The sequence below is a fragment of the Dendropsophus ebraccatus genome, chromosome 7, assembly GCF_027789765.1.
Source record: "Dendropsophus ebraccatus isolate aDenEbr1 chromosome 7, aDenEbr1.pat, whole genome shotgun sequence".
NCBI lineage: Eukaryota > Metazoa > Chordata > Amphibia > Anura > Hylidae > Dendropsophus > Dendropsophus ebraccatus.
Window position 1 is genome coordinate 86034924 of NC_091460.1, and position 26379 is coordinate 86061302.

General features: G+C 44.0%; 1 protein-coding gene across 6 annotated transcripts; it reads left to right on the forward strand.

The window, feature by feature from the left end:
* The first annotated feature begins 2010 nt into the window (after nt 1-2010).
* SPMIP2 (sperm microtubule inner protein 2) lies at nt 2011-25549 on the forward strand. 6 transcript variants are annotated; one of them, XM_069976618.1, is made up of 6 exons: nt 2032-2114; nt 3786-3872; nt 4010-4097; nt 6016-6245; nt 11474-11532; nt 25406-25549. In XM_069976618.1, exons 3-6 carry the CDS (start codon nt 4016-4018, stop codon nt 25524-25526), a joined length of 492 nt encoding a protein of 163 aa, XP_069832719.1. In that variant the 5' UTR covers nt 2032-2114; nt 3786-3872; nt 4010-4015; the 3' UTR covers nt 25527-25549. The 6 variants fall into 6 exon arrangements, with proteins under 6 accessions (XP_069832718.1, XP_069832720.1, XP_069832719.1 ...); XM_069976617.1 differs by lacking the exon at nt 3786-3872 and having other exon boundaries at nt 2011-2114; XM_069976619.1 differs by lacking the exon at nt 3786-3872 and having other exon boundaries at nt 2021-2114; nt 4015-4097.
* The last annotated feature ends 830 nt before the right edge of the window (nt 25550-26379 follow it).

The window sequence follows — 26379 nt, forward strand, 5'->3', positions numbered from 1 at the left end:
GGTTGACTACGTTTTTGTTTACGTTAAAAAATTGATCCATTTTGATCCGTTTTTTTTTTTTTTTTTTTTATGGAAGTCAATGGAAAAACAGATCAAGACGGATGCAAACAATTGCAAAAACGGATTGTAAAAACGTAGTGTGAACCAAGCCTTACTTTCTTCGGGTAAATTTATGCTTGGCTCAAAATTATGTAATGTAATTTTGATTACATCATCACTGGAAAGACAATACAGGAGGACAAGGAGCAATTGATCAGTACCTACAGCATAATAACATAAAACGGTCAAAATCCTCTTTTAAAAACTTGAGTATGTATATATACAAACACACAAATGTTTGCCTATAAACTACATTTCCTGAAAAAACAAGTTCTTGCAATGTGACAGGTGTGACAGGTGCCAGTTAAACTGCCTTCATATAGGATGATCCTACTTAATGTCTGTTTAGCCTACACAAATAGGTAGCAATAGTGGATGACATCTGGATGTTCATCCTCCCCATGGAGCAGCAGGATTACTTTCAGCATCACTGGTGCCCATTGGTGCAGTTCCAGAATATCCACATGCAGAGGCTGTTATGGATCATTGATGATCATTTGCCTGTAGCGCTTACAAATGTGCCAGATAATAATCCTATTCATTTCAATATGAAGACTGTGAAACATCAGATTTTCAGCACCAACACTGATAAGAGTATACAAACAAATCACAACAGAACACAACTTGCATATTGGATTACATAAACTGTCTTTTATTCCTTGGACTGCAGTAGTTAATACAGAAATATACAAACATGGGGAATAACCCTTGAAATACATGTATGCGATAATAACGTCAGGTTGGCTTAATTATCCACATAACAGCAAATGTGAACAGACCTCTGAAGACTCTCATTATACATTCTAGTAGGTAGCAGAACTGCACTAAAGTGGAACATCACTTCTCACAGCCAGTTCATCCAATAACATTTCTGAACCCACAGGGGAATGCTTGAAAACACCCAAGTAAGGGAAACATTTCAACTCACAATGAACTTTAACTGTGGTTTTGCATTTAAAATGATTTTGTAGATCATCCTAGGCAAAATGCACATATCTCTCTATGACCGTCTGTGCCTCATATGGAATAGATTTAGAGGGAGAAAGCTAAAATTCTCTAAACACACGACAATGCCTCCAGTTTACTTCATCCACGTCTCCCAGATTTTGGAGAAGGGACAGGTTTATGCAAGGCATTATCTAATATAGGTCTGATTTACTAAGGTGTTCCTAGCAACAAATTGTTTGTTTTTTGTCCATTTGTCCATTTTTGTATCGACACAAACCCACCAAAACCGCCAAGTGGGGGTGTTGTGGGTGTGTCATGGGTGTGTCATTGGTGTGTCCATTAAAACCCACTACAACTGACAGATTTAGGGCCAGTTCACATGGAGTAACAGAGGCAGAATTCTGCAATGGAACCTTCGTTTTTGCAATGTGTTTTCTATTCTAAAAACCAGCCACTTCTATTTTGGCGGGATGGTCTGGCGTTAATTTTGCCCTGTGAACCCCCCAAATTGATGCAATGTTAGTAATTAAGGCCCTATGACTCTAAGCTGTAGTGCCTTCATAACACAGCCAAACAGGGAACTCATAACAGGGCCAACAATAACTCAATCCCCAACAGAGCTAGCCATAGTCATGCACATACACTCGCTGAGGCTAGTTTTACATAAGCATGTTATATGCACTATATATTTTTTTTTTAAATCAATTACCGGTGTGAGTGCCAGCCTGTGTATCTGTCCTGCGTGGTCAGATAGGGACACTACTACAGAATGACCAGTCACTGGTTGCTTTCTAGTAGTCTCCTCTTCATGTCAAAGAGTTTGACACATTAAGCTGATGTTGTACTTTTTATTCTTGAAAACAATTGCAGAGAATGTTGTGAAATAATATCTGTATATTTTTATTCACAGATTCTTCCATAAAGTGAATTCAAATGCAGAAATAATACTATGTGGCTCGAGCATCTCCAAGCCACCTCCGGCTGCTCAAGGTTGCTAGGCAACAAAACAACTTTTCTTCAGTTACAGCGGCCGCTCTTGCCTGCATCACTGGCAGCGACAGGTTGAGGTACAGGCCTTGCCTAGCTATTGGTTTCTGTATTATCAGCCGCTTCCTGATTCCTGCAGCTGACCCTACCTCACCCTACAGTTATCATCTGCTTCCTGTGATTTTGTTGCTGGCAGGGGTAAATGCATGGAGGGAGTTAAAACCGTCCCCTGACAAATATGGTTGTCTGCTATAGTGAACTAGGGAGCCATTAGCTGGAGGGAGGTAGGGTTAGGTATTAAGGAAGCCTTTTTACAAAGAGGGGGCATCCTTACTTTTCTGGCCCACTATTACTGTATGTGGAAACAAGGGGGGGACCATTACCATGATGAGGTGCTAAGTGTTATTAATAGAGATGAGCGAACCTCGAGCATGCTCCAGTCCATCCGAACCCGAACGTTTGGCATTTGATTAGCGGTGGCTGCTGAACTTGGATAAAGCCCTAAGGCTATGTGGAAAACATGGATATAGTCATTGGCTGTATCCATGTTTTCCAGACAACCTTAGAGCTTTATCCAACTTCAGCAGCCCCCGCTAATCAAATACCGAACATTCGGGTTCGGATGGATTTGCTCATCTCTAGCAATTAATACTATATTTTTGCCACTAAGGGAGAACTATTACTTTGTCAGACACTAAGGGCCTGTTCACACTGAGCAAATTCGGCGATATTCGGCCTTCCTCAGTGTCAAACAGTGTGTCTATAGGAGGGCTTGCGCGCCAATTAATTCTTTGAGCAGAGAGCAGAGGCACGTGAGCCCTCCCACGCTGGTTGACACTGAAGCAGGGGGGATTCAATATCGGAGAGCTCAGCTGCGGAATTCCACCGAATTTGTTCAGTCTGAACAGGCCCAAAGAGAAGCCCTTTTAACTGTGTAGGACACAAACTAATATTCTGTGGGGTACTATAGCCATCTTGGGTACTATGTGTTTTGCACAATGTTTGGGAGGCAGCAGCAGGCACAGTACTGATAGGTGGTGTTAAAAGGTTAGTGGGATGAGAAGTTTAGATAGAGGGTGGGGAATAAGTAGAGAGGGTGCTGGGAAACTAAGGAGCTACATCGGTTCAGTCTATGTCTCAGGTAATATGTAGTCATAATGTGAAATTATTTGGCACTTTTAGGCCATGTTCACACACTGTTTCTTGAAGTGATAATTATGGCCGTAAAAATTATCATGATCATTATTTAAGGACATCCAAAAACTGCAGCTTTTCACATAATAAAAACGATGTGTGAACATAGCCACCTATACTGCTATATGGGCAGTATAGGTGGTATGGTAGTATCCTCTACCTTAAAACATGCACCCTCACCAAAATGTTATGGTTTAACAGGTGTAGAATGGAATGTAACCCAGGGAGCCCAGACAATTTTACTGTATTGATATTTCAAAAAGTGGCACAGGCCATGGTATGCACATAGTAACCATAACCCCAATGATTATATGTTAGTGATTTGTCATTGCAGTTATTATCTCGTAGCTGATTACCTTTGACAGGCCATGCATTGTTTTAACCCTAATTACACATATGAGGAGTGTTTAATTACAGGTCATGATAAGACGTCAAAGCATGAGAATGGTGCTGTGAAAATTATATATGTTGCTTGTTGTACTTTAGACTGGATGTAATGTAAATAGCTATGTATACTGTGACTGTATGTAACACAAAGCTCCTGTAATGTGCCTTAGGAGTCGGACGACGTTAGCTAGGACCACTTTCAGTCCTATCCACTACCATTGTGATCTCCCTGGTTGTCCCGGTGACTTTGTTGCTTGGTAAACATTGTTTAGTCAATGGACGAAGATATGAGAATCCTATTACAGCACTCAGAGACTGCCGGCTGATCAGGCTGCAGGCTTCATCCATTCATATAGAGTTACTGAACTTCTCTTGCTATTTGGCTTCCTGACAGCACAGCATGCATCCAGTACATAATGGTCGGCCCTCAACCTCTTCATCCTGCTACCCTCATGATACAGGAAAAAGGATGCTGTATACAGGTAACGCACCAGCCCACCAATACATCACCAGTGCATGAAAGATGTCTGCTTCTCATTCAGTAACAACTGCATTGCATAGTTTATAAATATGTACAGTTTTATATTATAGTCACAATTATACTGCTGCATATCTATGTATCCTATATCTATCAGCCATGGCGGCAGGTATAACACATGCAGTTTTAGATACAGACTTTTTTTTCTAGATCTGGCTTTGGCCTAAAATGTGCAATAAAGGGGCCATAAAAATGTCATGTGTGATTCTCACCTACCTTTCTGAGGATCACTGTATCATTTACTTGACTGGGTTTCCCTCAGTTTGTAGTACCCTACAGGTAATTAAGTGATAGGCATGTAAGGTATGTATTATGGTTATATCAGGAGAATTGTCTATCCAGATACAAGTGGATTGGTATATAATTTAGATTATGTACCATGATCTCAGATTTTCAGATATACAGTACAGGTACAGTGGATGAGCAGCTGTGTCTATATGAACAATGAGGGATTGTGTCCCCTTAATTGTGCTGACCGGCAGAGTCCCAGAGATTGGATCTCCACCAATCAAACATTGATGATCGCAGAACCCCTTACCGATGGTGTAATGTCTTGCTGAATGCCTCCTGTGTTTTTATATATTTGCAAATCCTTATGTAAAGTCAAAGTCCATCACAAATCAGTTTGCCATTGTATACACATAACCAGGTAATACAGTAAACTAGTCAGTCTGCTAAATGCTGTGTCTATAGATTTATGGAACACAATGAAACCTCATAAAACCATTGTTGTACAGGTAACTAAGCAACATTAGGCCCTGTCAAATAATTTTCAAAGCATCTAATATTTACTAGCTTTTTATACCAACACAAAGTATATAAAAGTGTAAAAGACTGCTTATGATAAGTAACATGAGGGAGACTAAAACCAAACTTTTATTAATATCATTACAGTATCCATCAATAATGTTTGAAATTTAATACTTATAATACACATTTGAAAAGTAGCTCTCACAATGGTTGCATCCTTTTCATTATATACTCTACCAAACCGGCTCCATCATTTCATAGTCAGTGTGATTTTGCTGTCATTGATCCATGGCTGGTAGAAACACCAGGGATATATACTTTGTCCCCTAGCAGGCTCAGCTCACCTCTCCCCCAAGGAGCGGCTTCTCCATTCAGTCCCTTACCAATTGTAAATCCCAGTACATCTACCTTATTACAAGTCTAAAAACATACGCAGACGGAACACTTGGAGCTTAAAAACTGAGCTGTAATTGGTTGTCATGGGCAGTTTACACAGCTTTCTATTGTACACAGTTTGATAAATCTGGGCTACAAACAATCCAATTATCTTTACAATTCTGCTCATACACATTTTGGCATGACCGAACGTTGCTGTGTTCTATATGGGCAGGCTAGAAAGCTCTAGCAGCAGTTTATTCCTCCAAGAACAAAGGGGTCAGACAGTGAGTGAACAGCAGGTTCAGCTGAAAAAAATATAGCATGTAGACTGGTGTAATGCTGTGCGCCAGGCATCGGTGCTATGGTGCTGTGTCTGTGTAGCCCAAAGCAAGCGGGCTTAGTCTGGCAGCAGTGGGGTTGCTGGACTACTGGGATGCTCCCCTATGGGAACTGGTATTGCAGCGATGGTGGTGCTACTGCACCGTTTAGCTAAAAGATCCACTTGAATCAGAGGGGGCTGTGAAGTGGAAACTGGGCATGTACAATTTGATCAATATGGGTAATAATTTTGTAATTTTAATTAGAATTCTGCTGAGAATCAGTTGATCAACTTTTAACATGTAGAGGTGTAGCTAAGTCTTTTTTCTACATTTTTGATAAATTCCTTATATATATTCATGTAAAAATTAAAAATGTGGTTAATAAAAACATTTGACTCATTCTGTCCCCAATAGGCCCGGATTATAGAAGAGATTACAGGCCAAAACTTCATGACTACACCAGATACATTGGAGAAGTGATGCCATCTGCTGCTAGCACCAATGATGTTGAGTATCTGTGTCGCCCTGCACCAAGCACTCCTGCCCCCCAGCCTAAAGACTGTTATGTGGGTGGAATAGGCTGGGGAGTGTCTGAATTCAGCTTCCTAAACCAAAGTCAGTTATGTAGTAATAATCAGATCAAGGTATGTATAGTGGGATTACCACTAGAGATTAGTGAATCTCCAGCACTCTCCAGCACATGTTCGTCTGAACACGAGTATGCAGCATTTGATTACTGGTGGCTGAAGAAGTTGGATGCAGCCCTAAGGCTGCCTGGAAAACATGGATACTGTCATAGGCTGTATCCATGTTTTCTAGGACTCCCTAGGGCTGCATCCAACTTCTTCAGCCACCGGGAATCAAATGCCGTACATTCAGGTTTAAGTGTGCTCTAGATTCGTTCATCTCTAACTACCACATGTATACATGCAAGTCTTACACGTCAAAGTCAACTATATCAATCTACTCATTGTAAAACCTCCTGCCCTGCTATCCTGTACTGACCTGCCTTATTTCCAGTCTGTAATAGCCTGCGTCATTTGGGACAGATACACTCACAGCGATTGCAGTCAGATTAGCCCCTCCAGGTGTTGGTTATTGGTGCTTAAGAGAAACATTTCTAAATATAGCAGTTTTAGCGGTTTTCTGACACTGTCTTTCAAGTTTTTCCGTAACCTAAGCAGGACTGTAAGGACCATAACTGGATATGAGCGAAGCAAGTGAAAGTTTGTTTTGCAAGAATTTGCGAATCAGATGCAAACAAATCTCATTAAAACAGCACAACTTGACAAAAATGTCAATAAACTAGTCAATTATTCAATTTCCACTATGGAGAGCAGTGCACATTGATGTATCAGCGACGTAAAATCGGAAAGCTTTCTAAAAACACATTGCACACGTTCCAATCCACCGTCAAGTACTCTTGTGTGGAAACCTTTGTCTCCCCAGTGAATTTAAGTGTCAATTTTATTTCAATTTCAATTAATTTAACTTTATTTATTTCAATTTTAATTCAATTAGAAGTTTATTCACATTTTCTTTTAAATTCAAGACTCCAGTGGTTTATATGCCAAAAAGCAGTTAGGAAAGCAAGGGAGTGGCAGCCTATGACAAAAGTATGGGATGGTACCAAGAGAGGTTAGGAGAGGATAAGTTTGTTCTAGACTGCAATGATGATATTGCGCACCCTACGTGAAATCTCATCTTCCGGGGATGAAGATGGATTTGATCCACCAAGCCAGTGTCAGGTCCCATCCACAGCTTGTCGTTCCAGAGACAAAAGGGGGAGGGGTCAGCTAATCAACAGCATTGTGCATAACCTAATACCACAGAACAAAAACTAAAAAGGAGGAAAAAGGGGTAGGCGTACAGCATCAGGCAGTAGACAATGGCAAGGCCCAGGCACTCAATGAGTACCCCAAGGCAGCAGTGGCAATCCACAACAGCCTAACAGTGCGCCTGCTTCGATCTTGCAGTTCTTCTGTGTCAGTGGCAGCAAAGACCACGTAGCCATCTGTAGCATTTGTGAGCATAAAGTTGGTTTTGGGTTCAAACCAAGGTACTGCACCTATGCGTCAGCACATGGAACCAGTAGTCGATTATAATAGGGGCGTTTTGGACGGCAGCCCGGGGCCCTGAGCTTCTGGGGGGCCCATGACCACCCAAAAAGACATACTTTCAATGGTGTACTGTTTCCTGGCTACACTTCTGCCATGATTTGCAAAAAAATCACTGTTTTTTTATGGCAATTTTGCACAAATCAGGACATCATGACATTACCTATCCTGTACTATGAACGCCAGTCTAGTGCTTCCATAGTTACAGTGGGGTGGGGGGCCCAGGCTTGGTGAACAGCCCGGGGCCTATGGTAAAATTAATCCGCCTGAACCCACACGCCACTTCTTGCCTGTAAACAACAACAGATGCCGTTACCATCGCACAGCCTCATTTCTGCAAGTCAGAATAATACAATTTGTCACAAGACACCTATCTCGAATTCGCTAGGATAAGTTATAGGGAAAGGGTTAATGAACCCTACACCACTATATACAACACACTACAATATACTAATAATAACCTATATAGCTAACTAAATGTAAACTCCCTTGCTCATTTGTATTGTGCACAATGCCTACGGTGTGAATGACGTCATCCCCCTGCTTCACGTCATGGAGACTGCATAGAGGAACCAAAATGCTCTTAAACCAAGGTACCACTGTATATTGTAAACTTGCGTTATATCACATCTGGTGCTGACATCACAGAGGGGCTTGCAGGTGATTGGAAGGGAGCAAGAGATTTGGGATAATCCCTTTCTCCTGCCAAGTGACTGTCTGTAAGCTAACGTGTCCATGTTTTTGTACACAAATCACTGCGAATTTGCTTTGGAGAATGAAACTAATTGACATCCCGCTTATCTCTTATCATAGCTATAATGTGTAAATTGGTTATGCTGAATAGGTTCTTTTTTTAGGCACAATTGGCAATTAAATTAACTTTTGACTTGACACACAGACATGTCAAAGGTTCCGAACTGATCAGACCCCCTGATCAGTTGCTGGATGAAGAGTGTTGCCAGTCATGGAGTGAAGTGTGCTGCTTCAGACTTCACCTGGCTATAAAGATGTTCAGAAGTGGTTTAAAGAAAAAACAAACACGCCAAAGGGCCAAAAGAACTCCTCAAATGGCCACTAGATGGCTAAGAGTTCTCTAAATTATAAATCTCATCATTCTTTTACATAGGGGAAAACATTCTGGAAGAGAAATGTACATGGCTGGAGGTCATGGAACCTGGTAGCAGAGAAGTCATGTTACAGATTTTGCATTGGGGTCCTTTAGCTTTATGGTACTCATCTGTCACCCCTCTGTTCTAGTTTTAGTGTTTTGTCTGCTTTGAGATTTTATTCTGTTGCTCTTCACTTTCCTGCTTAGGGATCAAAGTTCATTGCCCCTGATAAATATATGTAAAGGTCGTGCCATCTGCTGTTCCGCAGTTATCACAGATATTTTAGGCTGAGGAATAGTGACACATTCTATCACTCTTCCTGGTATAGTTACACACTTGTATACGCCACACACTTATGGAATACTTCTGTCATTTACCATAGATCCCAACAGGCATGACTTCTTATAGAGATTAACAAGTCTTTAGAGTCAATGAAACTGTACAATATCTTATAGCATTCTAAAGAAAGAAGTACTGTATGGCTTTGTTTCTGCTTGACCAATTCACTAACTGGGGTTACATAGTTATGTATTCAGAAACCCTCTTCTGTCATAGAGTATGATCAAACCAGAGGAGACACCAATTTGTCAAGCATGGTTTACTTGTTTTAATTGAGAACTAAGTTCTTTGTCCTTCAATGTTTCTAGGTCATATTCTGTCAATTTCCTTACACATCAAGTACCTATGGCCCTTAGATCTGTTCAATACACATTTCCTTCAGAGATATAGAATACCCATTGGGCATCAACGTTAAAATGACTTGTTACAGACTTGTTACTATGAACACAATGAATGTATCTTGCTCAATCCATTGATAGGAGGTTTGGCATAAAAGCAAAGCTTTATTAATTTCATGTAGATAGCCTGTGGATAGCTCACACTTACCCCTTCTATTTCCTGTGTTCAGAATAGAACAGCAGGAATCTACTCTTAATGACTAACCTTGGTGGCATTTCCTACAATGCTCTTCTCAATAGGTCACCTTTGAGTTAAATCAAACACTGACTATTCTTGAAGGGTACAATTATGTTCTTAATTATATACAGAAAGAATATAATCAATTCATCCCTATTATTGCTTATGCACTGGTGGGCAGAATAATATACAATGGATTTCTTTTCAGTCACTGGTGACTTTAAAGACTGTAATATTATCTCTGAATCCTGTCAATGTCCTTACATTACATTGGCATAGTTACATCTATTCTAGCAGCATTTAATAATATGGCTACTAGGATGCTAAGGAACTCACCAGTGAATTGCTATAGATTGTATGAGTTTTTCTTTACAGAAATATCCAGAAGGGCTATTTCTAGGTTCCTAAAATAAAGGGCCTGTGCCTCAAATCATGATTATTATTATTTCTTCATTTCCAGTCAGCTTCTTTATTTTCACACTCTGATCAACAGAAAACACTCTTTAATTCTATATCGTTCGAATTTAAAAGATAATCGTTCTGTGTAATTGCAGGCAACGATCGAACAATTGTTTGTATGCCGCTGATCGGTGATTTAGATCTGAACCTAAAGTTATCGTTAATCGCTCGCTAATCTTTCGCTGTAATTCCACATTTGTTCGCTCAAGTTCTGCATTTGTTCACTAATCCGTCAGCGTAATTGCACATTGCTCATTGTTTTGCTGGGATCAGAAGGAGTAAACGATCATAGTAACGATCGCAATAACGATTATAGTAACGATCGTAACTAACGACCATCGTTCTGTGTAGTATGGTGAACGAATTCAGGTTAACGTTAACAATCTCGTTTGCGATCGTTTATCATTAGTCGTTAATTGTTAAAAATCACTCTGTGTAATAGGACCATAAGTTTACCTATACAGTCTGTATATATATATATATATATATATATATATATATATATATACACACACACACACACACACACACACACACATATATATATAAATTATAAAAAAAAATAAAGAAAAAAAAAAAATATATATATATATATAAAAAAAGAGTTTTTTCTGAAACAAAGATAAATTACCTGCCAAATGGGCGCAAAAGGCACAATCTTTTGGCATCTGCCTGGTCTGAAGGGGTCCACTGAAAATAGCGTGAACATAGCCTTAGGTATACTAATAGCTATTGCCTGCCAAGCAAGAAAATAGTGGAGTAATTCTCCATGTGTTATACTAGGTTTTCATGTGATGGGGTGTGACATGGTGGAGAAGTAATCCACAGGAATGAGACAGCACTTTAAACATGACATTTATTCACACCAATGACGCAACATTTCGGCTCACTAACAAGCTTGAGAAAAGCTAATTAGCCGAAATATTGCATCACTGGTGCAAATAAATGTCACATTCATGTCTGAAGTGCTGTCTCATTCCTGTGGATTGATTCTATATGGACTCAGGGTCCAGTCCGTTGAGGTGTGCATGATGGATCTTAAAGATATGTTACGTAGTATTTATATCCTGTGTGACTCAAACATATGTAAAGAAGAATGGAGATTATTAACTGGTAGGATCCATTCTTCTCATAGGAAGGTGCATACAAAACTACTCATTGGAATAAAGTTGTATGAGAGATGGTGGAAATACTCCACACAATTGTATTACCTTTGGATTTCACTTTTGTTTGTGATGCTCATGCTGGTGTGATGTTTATTTCTTACATTAGATTGGAGAATTCCGCAAAGAATGTGAAGATAAAGTAACTCACAGATATCAAAATCCTTGGTAAGTGCTGTGCATCTGACCTATTAACTGTGCTACTGTGCTAGTATTATCATTAGCCTTTGTTATAAAGTATTCGCCTTTATTCATCTTATTCATTGTGACTTCTAACACATATGGACAACAGGATTCTGATTAACAATATGAAATATTTAGGTACTCAAATAGGCTTTCCTCTCTAGACATACGTTTATGTCAGATTGGTTCCATGACGATAAGCTGATCGGTTGATCACAGAATGACCAGAAGCAGGGGTGCACAGCAATCAGCTACAATCTGTGGGGGGACCTAGAAGTATGTGTGCAGTTACCCTGCAGCACCACCCCAAGGGGAAAAAAGCATTATACAGTTCCCATTGAAACTAATGTGCTGTCTGTGTAATGCATGGGTGTGTTTAGTCCTCCAGAGCATTAGACAACATATTTCACCACAATGGAGGTCCAATAAAGGTCCAATTAGATACAACCTCCCAATTAGATACTTACATATATAACTTCAATAGTTTTTCTCCTTTGGGTGCCGAGTCCATTAACAAGGTACCATACATGTCATCTAAAAATACGACCCGACAAGTAAATACACACAATGCCCATACACAGTAGTTAAAAGGTGTCTGATCCTACCAAACCCAACATTCAACTGTATGAAGGAATTGGCAATGGTAGCTGTCTGGTCTGTTGGGCTGTCAGCTATTGAAGGTATATAGACATTTTTAGTCTTCACAAGTCACCCAATTTCATGAGACAGCATCACACAGGAAAGCTTTAGCAGAGAAGTCCCATTCAGGTGGCATGGAGCCACAGCAAAAAAACAAAAAGGTCTATAAAAAGATTTATTGAAATGCAACAATGAAATTGTATGATATTGTGCTACTGCAAGGTTCAATTGCTTATTATATAATATTGACAACTGCTGGTGATATAAACACTGGCCTGGGGCTATACCAAGTATATAGTCCTGGTTGGAAAGTTTGGTAATATACGTATAACAAACCCTAGTAAAAAGGTCAAGGGCTGGTTGCAGCGGAGTCTCTAGATTGGATGTAAAGTGTTTATTAGATTTATTTGGTGTTTGCCTTGCTAATAGATCTATTTCACTGTCACATCATGCCAGCTATGCTAAGGACCACAGGAGTGTAATTTGGCCTATATCAGGGGTGGGGAACCTCCGGCCCGCGGGCCGCATCCGGCCCCTGAGACCTCCCGATGCGGCCCGCGGCTCCCCTGTGACACGCGCTGCTCTGGAGGAAGGAAGGAGCCGGCGCACACAGCATCCTCTGTGACAGCTGCCGTGCTGTCTGTGTCGGCTCCTTCCTCCTCCAAAGCGGCGCGTGTCTTCAGTCTCCTGCGGGCCGCGCGCGATGACGTCATTTCATCGCGCGCCGCCTGCAGGAGAAGACCGGCACAGAGGACCTGGGAGAGAAGAGGACCTGGACAGCGTGGGAACGGAGGTAAGGTGAGTGGGATGTTTATTTTTTTTTTATTTGGGGGTTAAATAGGCTACCAGGGACATGACTGATGGGGGAGGATAACTAGGCTACCAGGGACATGACTGATGGGGGGGGGGATAACTAGTCCACCAGGGACATGAGTGATGGGGGGGGGGGGATAACTAGGCTACTAGGGACAAGACTGTTGGGGTTTAACTGGTCCACCAGGGACATGACTGTTGGGTGTTTACTGGTCCACCAGGCATATGACTGTTGGGGGTTAACTGGTCCACCAGGGACATGACTGTTGGGGGGGGGGGATAACTAGGCCACCAGGGACAAGACTGTTGGGGGTTAACTGGTCCACCAGGGACATGACTGTTGGGGGTTAACTGGTCCACCAGGGACATGACTGTTGGGGGGGGATAACTAGGCCACCAGGGACAAGACTGTTGGGGGTTAACTGGTCCACCAGGGACATGACTGTTGGGGGTTAACTGGTCCACCAGGGACATGACTGTTGGGTGTTTACTGGTCCACCAGGCATATGACTGTTGGGGGTTAACTGGTCCACCAGGGACATGACTGTTGGGGGTTAACTAGGCTACCAGGGACATGACTGTTGGGGGTTAACTAGGCTACCAGGGACATGACTGTTGGGGGTTAACTAGGCTACCAGGGACATGACTGTTGGGGGTTAACTAGGCCACCAGGGACATGACTAATGGGGGTTAACTAGGCCACCAGGGACAGGCCTGATGGGGGGTTAACTAGGCTACCAGGGACATGCCTGATGGGGGGGTTAACTAGGCTACCAGGGACATGACTGAGGGATTAACTAGGCTACCAGGGACATGACTGATGTGGGTTAACTAGGCTACCAGGGACATGACTGATGTGGGTTAACTAGGCTATCAGGGATATGACTGATGTGGGTTAACTAGGCTACCAGGGACATGCCTGATGGGGGTTAACTGGTCCACCAGGGACAGGCCTGATGGGGGTTAGCTAGGCCACCAGGGACATGACTGTTGGGGGTTAACTAGGCCACCAGGGACATGACTAATGGGGGTTAACTAGGCTACCAGGGACAGGCCTGATGGGGGGTTAACTAGGCTACCAGGGACATGACTGATGTGGGTTAATTAGGCTACCAGGGACATGCCTGATGGGGGTTAACTAGGCCACCAGGGACATGCCTGATGGGGGTTAACTAGGCTACCAGGGACATGCCTGATGGGGGGTAACTAGGCTACCAGGGACAAGACTGATGGGGGTTAACTAGGCTACCAGGGACATGCCTGATGGGGGTTAACTAGGCTACCAGGGGCATGCCTGATGGGGGTTAACTAGTCCACCAGGGACAAGACTGATGCGGGTTAACTAGGCTACCAGGGACATGACTGATGGGGGTTAACTAGTCCACCAGGGACATGACTGATGGGGGTTAACTAGGCTACCAGGGACATGGCTGGGGGGGTTAACTAGGCTACCAGGGACATGGCTGGGGGTTAACTACAATAGCAGGGGCACTAGGCGAACAATACCTTGCCTTGCCCTGGGTGCTGCAAACCCCCGCTACTAACTGCCGCGCACGGTATGCGGCCCTCGAATGATTTTATTAATGCCCGACCGGCCCTCGACATGGAAAAGGTTCCCCACCCCTGGCCTATATTAACGATATCTGATGTCTCCAACTCAGCAGCGATTGAATGGATCTATACAGATTATATTAGAGGCCAACAGTGATTATACAAACAGCCTGAAGATTCAGGTTCTTTGCATATCAATGGGACACTAGAGTGCTACCGCTGCTCCACTAGCTTTTTCATCTGAGCCTGAGAGTGCATAGCAATAGTATACACTTAACAACTGGGGGTCCTGTCTGTGTCAAGTGAAGTATAAGGAGTGGGGCTAACTGTCAATCATTGCTCCGCCTGCTTCACTATCCACTTGAAGCACTCTTGACAGACAACTTCCTAAGGTGTAATGTCTATGCTTATGCTAATATTCACTAGAAGACATCAGGGAAGGTTCAGTAGCACTAGTGCTGCACACACAGCTATCAATATCTAAATGTGCTGTCCCTAAGGCTGCCTGGAAAACATGTTTTCCAGGACTCCCTAGGGCTGCATCCAACTTCTTCAACCACCGGTATGCAAATACTGAGACGGACTCAAACTCTCTATTTCATCTGCAATGCTGAACTGGCCCCAGTTCAGGCTTCCTCAGCACAGCATCTTATAACATACACCACCTGGTGGGAACCTCTCCTATTTTTGCCAGCAACAACAATGCCAACAACAGTCACATGTGCCAATCAGCTCCTTTTTACAGGGCTTTCATGTTAGTTTCATGTGACAAGCTGCTGTGGTTGCAGAGACTAGCATTCTCTAGCGCCTTGTTGCTTAATCACACAAAACTGTAGCCATAGCCAATTCACAAAACAAAAATACAATATAAGTAGAGAATGCAACTTTGCAGAACATATCACATTTTCCACAGCAATAAACATATTTTCCATTATTAACATAGCAAAATAGCAGTAAGGACAAGGCACCAATGAAAATATAATGAAAACCCCCCACTAAAGATTAAGTTGGAATTTACAGGGTTTATAAGGATGCACAAAGTCTTCAGCTATACTGCCATGTTACTGCAGAGGCTGTGCTCCTTCTCTGAAAAGGAGGACAGAAAACTGTTTCTCATGGCTGCTCTACAGTGAGCATGGGGTCACTATGATGAGAGCTGTCTGTGCAGAGAGTGACTGAGCATGTGTGGGCAACCAGCCTGAAAACTATACTGAAATTCTTTGGGGCATTGAGAATGCTTTAGGAAAAATGCATGGCCACTGGCTCACTTGCACCAGTCTCTCAGATTCTAAACCCTCTGTGTGTGTCTCTCTCCCTCACAAGTGATCCCTATGAGGGCTTCCTCTCCCATGAACAAAAGGATTGGGCATGGTAAAATTGGACTGTTTCCTCCCTCAATATTTGCCATCAAGATATAAAATCATAGATATAGACTTCCGGTTCCGTCGCCATGCTGTAAGCCACGCTTTGCCTCGGCTCCGCTCGGCGGCTCCCGTACCTGACATATATACACCCGCAGCTGCGATCTAAACAAGACCTTTTCCCCCCCCGCTCCTGTTGGGCATCCAGATGGATAAGTACGTCCACAAGAAAGGGCAGCAAATTAAGCAAAAGAGCCGCTCCCGGACCCGGAGGACAGAAGGAGTTGAGACCAACATGGCGCCTTCGCCCGCGTCATCCAGAGCACCCTCACCGACAAGGTCAGAGAGAGAGCTGTCCGGGGGAGAGGAGGAAGTAGATGCTCCTACCTTGGACTATGTAGCATTGGCTGCGGAGGTGGCCAGACACATTACGCCGGAATTGCACGGTACCGTCACGGCGGCGGTGACCGCGGCCATACAACAGCTGCAGGCGGAAGTAGGAGCCCAGGGGACACGTCTCACAGCAGCAGAGGAGAGAATCAGCGCCATAGAGGATTCGGCTGATTCCTGGCACACGAGAGTAGTCGAGGTGGAGAAAGAAAATAAAAGGCTGTGGGACAAAGTCGAGGACCTAGAAAATAGGTCTCGGCGAAATAACTTGCGAATAGTGGGGGTCCCGGAAGCGGTCCGCCAAAAAGACTTAATGCAGCTGTGTGAGGTAACCATACCCTCATTGTTGGGCCTCCCGCGTCCGTGCAAAGTGGAGCGAGCTCACCGGCTAGGCATGGAAGCCCGCCAGTCTCCCGATGTCGGGATCCCCCAAGGACTAGCACACAGAGACAGACCACGGCAAGTAATTGCCAAATACCTGGATTTCACTGATAAGGTTGCTATCCAGCGGGCCTTCCGCAATTTGCCTGAGGGACTTCGCTATGACGGGCAGCGTCTCCTTATCTTTGGCGACTTCTCAGCAGAGGTCACCCGCAAGAGAAAATTGTTTTCCCCCATCTGCACTATGCTGTTCAAAAAGCAAGTACGATTCGCATTGATATATCCGGCAGTGCTAAAGGTGTTTCATGCTGATGGCTCAATGCAAACCTTTCTGGGTGTTGATGAGGCTGCGGACGGCCTGAGAGAATATATCTCTATTCTCCCATCGGATGGTATCTCCAGCCCCCGCCGAGGTGGAACTACTGCAACGACGTCCTTGGCTATACCGAGACTCTCTCAAGACCAATGGCCCGAATTACCGCGGAGCCAGAGAGCTCGCCGGATGTAGCCCTGTGGAGTCTTGATTCAGATTTCGAGGCAACGTTTCCATGGCGGATGCAAATTGGCAACGTGGAGAAGGGTCATGCCGGGAACTGACTTTTGACACAAGGGGCTTTTTGGGTGCTACCCTGTTTAAACTTTTGTTCTCTTAGCTGTAGTAAGGAGTCAATCTTTTGGTTTCATCTAGGCTGCCCCCCTCTTCTTTCCCGGGGCTATGGTTGCTACCCCCCCCCTGTTCCCCCCTCCCTTTCCCACCCCTCCGCCACATCCCCTTCCCCCTCCCTTTTCCCCCTTCCCCTCTCTCCCCCCCCTCCTCCCTCCCCCCCTTCCCCCTCCCTTCCCCTTCCCCCCCTCCCCTCTCTCCCCCCCCCCTTCCCCCTCCCTCCCTCCCCCCTCCCCCCCCCTTCCCCTTCCCCCCTCCCCTCTCTCCTCCCCTCCCTTCCCCCTCCCCCTCTCCTTCCCCCTCCCCCCCTCCCTTCCCCTACTTTCCCCTCCCCCCCTCCCTTCCCCTGCTTCCCCCCTCCACCCCCCCCTCCCCCTTCCCTTTCTTTCTGGGTCTTGGATCCGTTGACGGCAACGGTTGGAAGATTGACGATACATGTGATCAATAATATGCTGCCTGAGCCTTAGAGCCGTAGGCGTTATTACTAGAAGTGTTGTGAGATTTCTGCGACTTTGCTGTGGAAGGCTCAGCATGGGAAGAAGTGAAGTCCTTAGCCATATGGCATGTACATGGTTTTATGTGTTGTTTTCTGTTGGGTGGGAGGGTTGTGTTTGTTGGGTTGGGGGTGGGGGGGTGGGAGTTCTCTGCTTGCGGTTCACCAGTGGTCACTCATCCGGGTTACATAGAGTTATCCTATATTTTGTCCAAACATGGTACATGTGATATCATGGAATGTTAAGGGCTTACGCTCTCCTCACAAGAGAAATATGGTTTTGCGCCACCTAAAGAGGCTTGCTCCCGACTTGGCGTTGTTACAAGAAACACACTTGGATGATGCGGACTTCTTTAGGATGCGCAAAGGGTGGGTGGGTGAAGTGTATGGGTCGGCCGCTGTCTCCCACAAGGCAGGGGTCATGATACTAATACATAGATCGTTTAGTCATGACACTATTGACACCTGGGCAGACTCCGAAGGGAGAGTGTGTAAAGTACGTCTCAAAACTGCAGCAGAGGAAATGGAGTTCATCAATGTCTACGCTCCTAATGATACTAACATAGCTTTTTTTGACTCTCTCACCCCTATAGTACTCCGGGAGGCAGTCCGGACAAAGGTGGTAGGGGGCGACTTTAATACTGTTATCAACCGTGAGGAGGACAGGAGATCGAGCAGGACCGTCAGCCAGGGGTCCCGGAGCAGGGATCAGGTACTGTCGCAGTGGACTCGAGCGGTGGGCATGGTGGACGCGTGGCGGTGGAAACACCCTGATGATAGGGAATATTCCCATTTCTCACACCCGCACAACTCGTGGTCCAGAATAGATTACGTTTTTGTCGCTGATTCTCTGCTGCCTCGCCTCCACCATGCGCAGATCGAGGACCTGGTCATCTCGGACCACTCACCTGTATCTATTCTACTGCAAGACACCATTCCGAGGGGCTCAGATTTTATATGGCGGTTCCCAATGGGCTTAGCCAGAGATGAAAATTTTCAGTCTCTCCTTAAACTCTGGTGGTGGGAGTATACTAGGGACAATGCAGAACACGTAGCTCAACCCCAATTATATTGGGAGGCCGCAAAGGCGGTTTTGCGGGGGCGCATAATGGCATATGTCTCAGGACAGAAGAAACAAATTGCATCTCAACTTAAAACACATAGTGATGCTCTTCGGAGGGCGTATACTGCTTTTGTGGGGGCTCCCTCCTCGGAGACCAAGGAGGCTTGGCAATCAGCCAAAACTGCCTATGAGAGTTGGTTAGAACGTAGTGAGAACATAAACAGGTCTCATTTTGAGGCATCGTTATTCCGATATGGCAATAAGCCGGGTAGAATGCTGGCCAGGCTAGCAAAAGGCAGACAGAATCTTAATCATATTCAGTCTCTCCGGGATGGTGCGGGGACTCTCCGCACCCATCCGGGTGAGATTAACGATGTCTTGAGATCCTTTTATGAAACTCTATACGCTGACTCACCCTCCCAGGCGTCCTCTGTCAGGGACTGGTTACGGGAGGCGGGCCTCCCTACGCTGACCCCTGAAGAAAATGAATCTCTCAATGCTACCATCACCATTGAGGATATTACTAAGGCCATCAAGGATATCAAGCCCAATAAGGCCCCTGGGCCTGATGGTTTCACCGGAGACTTCTACAAGGTGGCAATTTCAGAGATTGGCCCGGCCCTACAGTCCTTGTTCAACGCCTATTTGCAGGGGTCTCCGGTGTCCCCCACCATGAACACAGCTGTCATCAAGGTGTTGCCCAAACTTGGGAAAGACCTGACATCTCCGGGGGGATATAGGCCTATATCCCTCATCAACGTTGACCTAAAAATTATGTCCAAAATCTTGGCGGACCGGTTGGCGGCGGTCCTCCCTCGCCTTATCTCTCCGGCACAGGTGGGATTCGTCAAGGGACGATCGGCAGTATCCAACTTGCGCAAAGTGATAGGTGTCTTGGACACCATCCGCCTACATCCTGACTCACACCCCACCCCCGCAATTCTTTCCATAGATGCCGAAAAGGCTTTCGATAATGTGCGGTGGGAGTGGGTGTGGGCGGTGATGTCCCGGATGGGTTTTGAGGGGTCATTTATGCATTATCTCTTTGCATTATACTGTGAGCCATGGGCCAGGGTGGGAACCCCGGGTTTTTTATCTCGTCCATTCAGGTTGTACAAGGGGACCAGGCAGGGATGCCCACTATCACCCCTTTTATTCAACATAGCTCTTGAGCCTCTGTCAAGGGTCTTGACGGCTCTTCCAGATGTTAGGGGCATAATGGTAGGTGGCATCCCTGTCAAAACTGCCCTTTTTGCGGACGACTTACTTTTGTTCTTGGAGCAACCTGAAGTGGATCTCCCCGTGGTACTGGACTGCCTCCAGGACTTCGGGGTCAGCTCAGGCTTTAGAATCAATGTTGCCAAGAGCACGTTGCTAGACCTTTCCACTGGACAAGAGGGATTCCGGGACGGGACATCTGTGGCAGTCACGCGAACTGCCATTAGATATTTGGGCATTATGATAGGCCAAACTCCGGGCTCGCTTTATGGGCTCAATTACCCACCCCTCATCCAGTCGATCCTCGGAGATGTGGAAAGGTGGAGGTCGCTCCCCTTGCCTACCATGGCTAGGTGCCACTTACTCAAAATGCTAGCCTTTCCAAGATTACTATACCCTATGCAGACCCTTCCTGTTCTACTGAGGCATGCAGACATCCATAAGTTACAATCGGCCTTTCTTAAATTTATTTGGAAGGGGAAAAGGCCTCGGATAGCCCTCAAAAAATTACAACTGTCTCGGGATCAGGGGGGATTAAATTTCCCGGATCTTAGAAGATATAACATTGCGTGTTTGCTCCGCCACGGTTTTGACTGGATGAGGGGGGGAGGTCCATACTCTAATTATAGTATAGAGGCGGCTATGGCGGCCCCCTGGTCTCTGAGAGCAATGCTCTACGCCAAATTCTCGGAGATACCCTCCTTTATAAAACGTTCCTTGCTACTTCGTGACACCATTGCAGCCTGGAAGGCCGGATTGAAGGATATCAAACTCCCTGCTTTTATAGGAAAACATATGCCATTGTGGGCCCATCCAGGGTTATGTACGAGTCAATTGGACAAGTCTTACCTTATTTGGCAGGGAAAAGGGATAACTCAGGTACTCCACCTTCTGCATGATACAGAACATCGGTACCTCACCTTTCCCGAGTTGAGGGCGAAGTTTGGTTTGATGGTTGGACATTTCCTGCTGTACGGCCAGATCATGGCTTTTCTCAGACCTAAACTGAAAGATCTTTCCTCTTTCTATTGCTCGCATTTGGTACATGATTTGTCACAGCTGGAGACCCCCAACCATTCACTTTCTTACATTTACTGGGCGCTACGTCAACGGGCCTCTCAACCCTTTGGGGCGGGAATCTTCCGATATTGGGAGGATAAGCTAGGCAAAACTGAACTGGTGAAGCCGATCTTAGATGGGTGGGCAATGGTGCGGAAGGCGGTGGTGAGCGAACACTGGAGGGAGACTCAGTTTCGCATTATACACCACGCCACATATGGCTTTACATTACCTAGAACGGTAGATAGACCTGATAGGATAGATGCATGCCCTAATTGTAATCTCAGAGGAACTGACTTGTTACATGGGTTGGTGACGTGCCCTATGACTCGTCATTTCTGGGTAGGACTGAAGGACCTCTTATACACAAAGATTCATGTGCGTCTCTCATTGAAGCCCGATTTCCTCTTGCTGCATATCCCTTCAGGTGATGGGGCGCCAACGCTACTTACTCATGTCTTTGTGTTGGTAGCCAAGCGCTGCTTGTTGGCTCACTGGTTAGAGTCATCCATGCCCTCCACTGCTGAGGTGGTTTCCCAGGTTAAGAAATACTTGCTATACGACCAGTTGGAGGTGTCGCGCACAAAGGAGAAATCCACGAAGGGCTTCTTTAAAAAGTGGACGACCTTCATTTGCAACTTTCTTACTCAGACTGAAATAAGACAAGTAGTCCTGCCCTTTAAGAATACCAAATGGTATCTGGCTAAAGATGTAGCCGGAACTTTGGGACGACTGAAGGTGTAGAGGTTCTTACAATAACCTGCAGATAGTGCCTCTATACTGCCTTTCCATGGTACCTACGTGATGAGTGATGATCTGGAATTCTCAGGGGACACGGGTGTGACCGCAGGAGGGGGGAGGGGGGGAATTTTCTATTGTTTCTATTGTTTCTGTTTATGTAATTGTTGCTTTTCACCTGTTGCATTATGGAACTTTAAGTCACGGTCTGTGCCAGAACTGTCATTGAGAGATGCAATGTGATGTGCCTTTGAATATCTGAAGTGGAGGTTTGTCTCCGCTAACTTTGTTGACATATGTAAAAGGGTGGAAAATTTTGAATAAAGTATTTAAAAAAAAAAAAAAAAAAATCATAGATATAAAATGGGTGTCCATTGCTGCCAAAACAGTTGCCTGACATTTAAAGGGGAATTATCAGCAGGTTAGAGTCATCTATTGCGCAAGAGGTGCCAAGGATGAAGGTATGTCTCTTACCTTAATTCTTGCCGCTGTTCCCAGGCATTATTCATTTACTCCTTGGTCCCCATAACATTAATTTGCCCCCAGGGGGGTACTCCTAATGGTCTTACTGGACTGAGGATTAAATGACTAACTGCACAGGAACAGTGATGAGGATGAAGGTAAGAGACATACCTTCATCCTTGGCGTTTCCTGCGCAATAGGGGGCTATCAGCAGGTTAGATTCATCTAACTTGCTGATAGTCACCCTTGAATGTAAATGGTCAGCTTAAAAGGAATCTGTCACATTGAAAATGAATGCATCCCCCCCCCAAAGCTGCTAAAAATTCTAGTTCTAATTCAAACCTATGTTCACACACCACTGAAATGACAGCCATTCATAAAGGACAGACATCATTTAACTGTAAATTTTAGCCATTATTCTAAAACAACCGCTGTTTTTTTAAATAATGGCCAAAATTTGCTGTTGCTAAAATTTGCTTGTTTTAGTGTTGTCCACTAAAAACGACCATCATTTCAATGATTACACAGGACGATTATCGCTCGAAAAATAGTTATATCGTTCAAATTTAAACAATAATCGTCCTGTGTAATTGCAGGCAACGATCCAAAAATTGTTCTTGTGTCGTTGATCCTTGATTTGGATCTGATCCTAAAATCGTTGTTAATCGTTCGCTAATTGTTCAGTGTAATGGTGTGTTTACACAGGCAGATTTATCTGACAGATTTTTTAAGCCAAAGCCAGGAATGGACCATAAACATGGAAGGGGTCATAAAGGAAAGACTGAGATTTCTCTTCTTTTCAAATCCATTCCTGGCTTTGGCCTCCAAAATCTGTCAGATAAATCTGCCTGTGTAAACGCACCATAATTGCACATCGTTCATTCTTTTGCTGGGATCAGATGGAGTAAACAATCGTAGTGACGATCGTAATGGTGCATTTACACAGACAGATTTATCTGACAGATTTTTTAAACCAAAGCCAGGAATGGATTTGAAAAGAGCAGAAATCTCAGTCTTTTCTTTATTACCTGTTCTCTATTTATAGTCCGTTTACTGGCTTTGGCTTCAAAGATCTGTCAGATAAATCTGTCTGTGTAAACACACCATAACTAACAACTATCATTCTGTGAAATATGGTGAACGATTTCAGGTTAACAATAAACAAGCTCGCTTGCAATAGTTTATCATTAAAAATTGTGTAATAGGGCCCTAAAGCATTGTAGGGATAAGACTTTCTAGTAAATCTTAATTTCAAAAATATATATAAAACATTTGAGATTAAATACATGGCACAATACTATGGTGTATCCAGTGCATGGATTTCAAAATCCAAATTAAACGGGTTTTTTATTTCCTACGGTGCTGAAATGAAAAATGATGACTAAGAGTGTGTAAAAAATGTTTGAGAGATTAGGTCGCAAAATGTTTTTGACTTCAGCCTTTTTTCCTTCTCCTGACTAGGAACAAATGGAATGCTGTTCTATGGAAGAAAAATATTTATGTTTAATTTGACTTGTCTTTGTGAATCAGAATCCAGATGGGATCTATTAGGAAAGGTTCTGTGATGTCACTAGAAAATAGGGAAATACACTTGTTATAACTCTTTAGGGCCATCTGCTGGCAGTAAGATGGAAACATTTGGTACAAAAGTAGTGACAGAGTGAAAAAAGCACTATTACACGGCTCTATACTGTGGTCCTTTGCTGCAAACAGTTGTCAGACGCTTATCTCCCATTATACAGGGAGGTGAGTGGCCGATGGCCGATCATTTTTTCACAAATCAGCTGACAAATGAGTGATTGCTCTTTTGTTCGCTAATCACTAGCCCTATTACACCAGGCAAATGTAATGTGGGCCAGAGAGAACATTCACATGTACCCTGCTTGCTGCAGATATGATGCTGTGTAAATCAATGTAAATGAATGATTAAACACAGCATTAAATCTGCTGTGTCAACTCAGCAGCAAACATGATACATGTAATTGTACTCTAAGGCGGTGTTGAAATTTGTAAAGCTGATTTTTATGGATTTGGCTCGTCACGTTGTCAAGGGTGAAATTTGCCATATAGGACTGGCTACCAATCTTTTCTCCATGTATTGTACTTCACTGCAAATTTTCAGGGTGGAATTTGCAAGAAATCCTCCAAGTCGGAAAGTGACTTAACCACAAGAACTCCCAATAGGCCAATATACTTTCCAAATGAACAATTACCCTAGGTCCACATTCAGAACTGGGGTCAAGAAACATAGGGTGATGATCCCATGTGTATTACCACTTTATTCATTATTTGTGTTGTGTTTGCTCTGCTCCTATCTTTGGCCATTAAATAGTGTGCAAACGTGACCACTAGAGAGGAGTGCAACTCAAGATCAATCATTCGGCATTTGAATTCTGGTTAGAGTTGAATGAACTTCAAGCATGATCAGGTTCGTCTGAACTTGAGCGTGTGGCATTTTATGGCTGCTGAAGTTGAATAAAGCCCTAAGGCTTTAGCATATGGCCTATGGCTGTATGCTTGTTTTCCAGGGAGCCTTAGGCTGTATTCACACGTCCGTAGATTTTGCAGACCTACAGACGACCAACGTATTGTTTCCCCGCTGTCGGGTGAGAAAACAATCCATTGCATGCATTCACCATCCGTAGATCCGCAAAGTCTACAGACGTGTGAATGCAGCCTTAGGGCAGCATCCAAATTTAGCAGCCACCGCTAATCAAATGCTGCACGTTCAAAGTTCGCTCAACTTTAATACTGGTGGCTGAAGAAGCTGTATGCAGCCCTAGGGAGTCCAGTAAAACATAGATACAGCCTATGGGCTGCAACCAACTTCTTCAAATGCTGCACGCTCAGGTTCGAAAGAAACAGAGCGTGCTGGAGGTTCGCTCATCTATAGTGCTGATTCCATAATGTTTCCAAAATATTGAGGTTTCCAGATAGACATTCGCCATGTATTATTTTAGTAATTGTATTAAGGTTTCTGAAAGAATAAAATAACCTAAATGTTTTATTCCCCCCACCCACTACAGGCACCCTCTGCCACGTTTGCTGGATTCAGAAGGATTTGGATCACGGGCATCACTTGCATGGACTCAGGACAGATATCTAGATTACTGCCATACTAAATCAAAATGGGCACAACTGCAATGAGTAAAGACACTTATCATCCAGTACTGACTTTTTAGCGCTGGTATAAAAGAATAATGATCCCCTCAATGAACGATCAATACAGTACAGGGGTATATGGATAAAATAATAAGACTGGTCTTAAGTTATAGTACACAAGAGTAAGATTTACTAGATGTATTAAGAGGAGGAAGCCTTCTAATAGATTCAGCACTTCTTTCTCACTGTCCATGCATCACCAGCTATGAGATGAAGTAGATTTCTGCCATAAAATACACCTTTTCCTGCAAAATGTTTAAAGTTACAAATCAACGCGTTGACCTCTGTGTTCCCCAAATGATTCCTGAACAGTTTTTGCTCTCTGGCAGGGTGCCTTATCCTGCTGCAAGAAGCCACTGCCATTAACGAATACTATGGTCATGAAGGAGTGAAAAGAAGTTTCCCAGCAAAACATTATCCAGAGCTTCATGCTGTCACCACTGGCTTATCTTCTTCCCATAGGGCATCCAGGTGCTACCTTTCCTAGATACACAGTGCCCATGTACAGGATCTGGACATCCACATGATGAAATTTGATTCATAACAAATCCGTACCAGGTACAGAGCTGCAGACACAGGCAGATAGGGAGATAAAACACGTGATGCTTTTGTCTTTGCCGATGGCAATTAGCAAAGTTATAAAATAGCATTTTTCTACAAGAGATTAAGTGCCACAGCAATCTGCTTTTAGCCTTTTTCTTGGAATCTGAAGTGCCTGTCTGCAGCTCTACCTGGTAGGGACCAGACAGATTCCATTTACCCCTGGTCTGTCCAGTGTTTAAGGATTCTTCCCATTTAAGAGTTCTTCCCTATATCATTAAGTGATAAATCTTAAAGG

What these genes read in the sequence shown, in the direction of transcription:
- SPMIP2 (XM_069976617.1), top strand. Translation starts at nt 4,016, where the DNA reads ATGCATCCAGTACATAATGGTCGGCCCTCAACCTCTTCATCCTGCTAC. An exon ending in GTAGTAATAATCAGATCAAG is followed by an intron (nt 6,246 to 11,473) that starts GTATGTATAGTG and finishes TTCTTACATTAG; the next exon opens with ATTGGAGAATTCCGCAAAGA. An exon ending in CACAGATATCAAAATCCTTG is followed by an intron (nt 11,533 to 25,405) that starts GTAAGTGCTGTG and finishes CACCCACTACAG; the next exon opens with GCACCCTCTGCCACGTTTGC.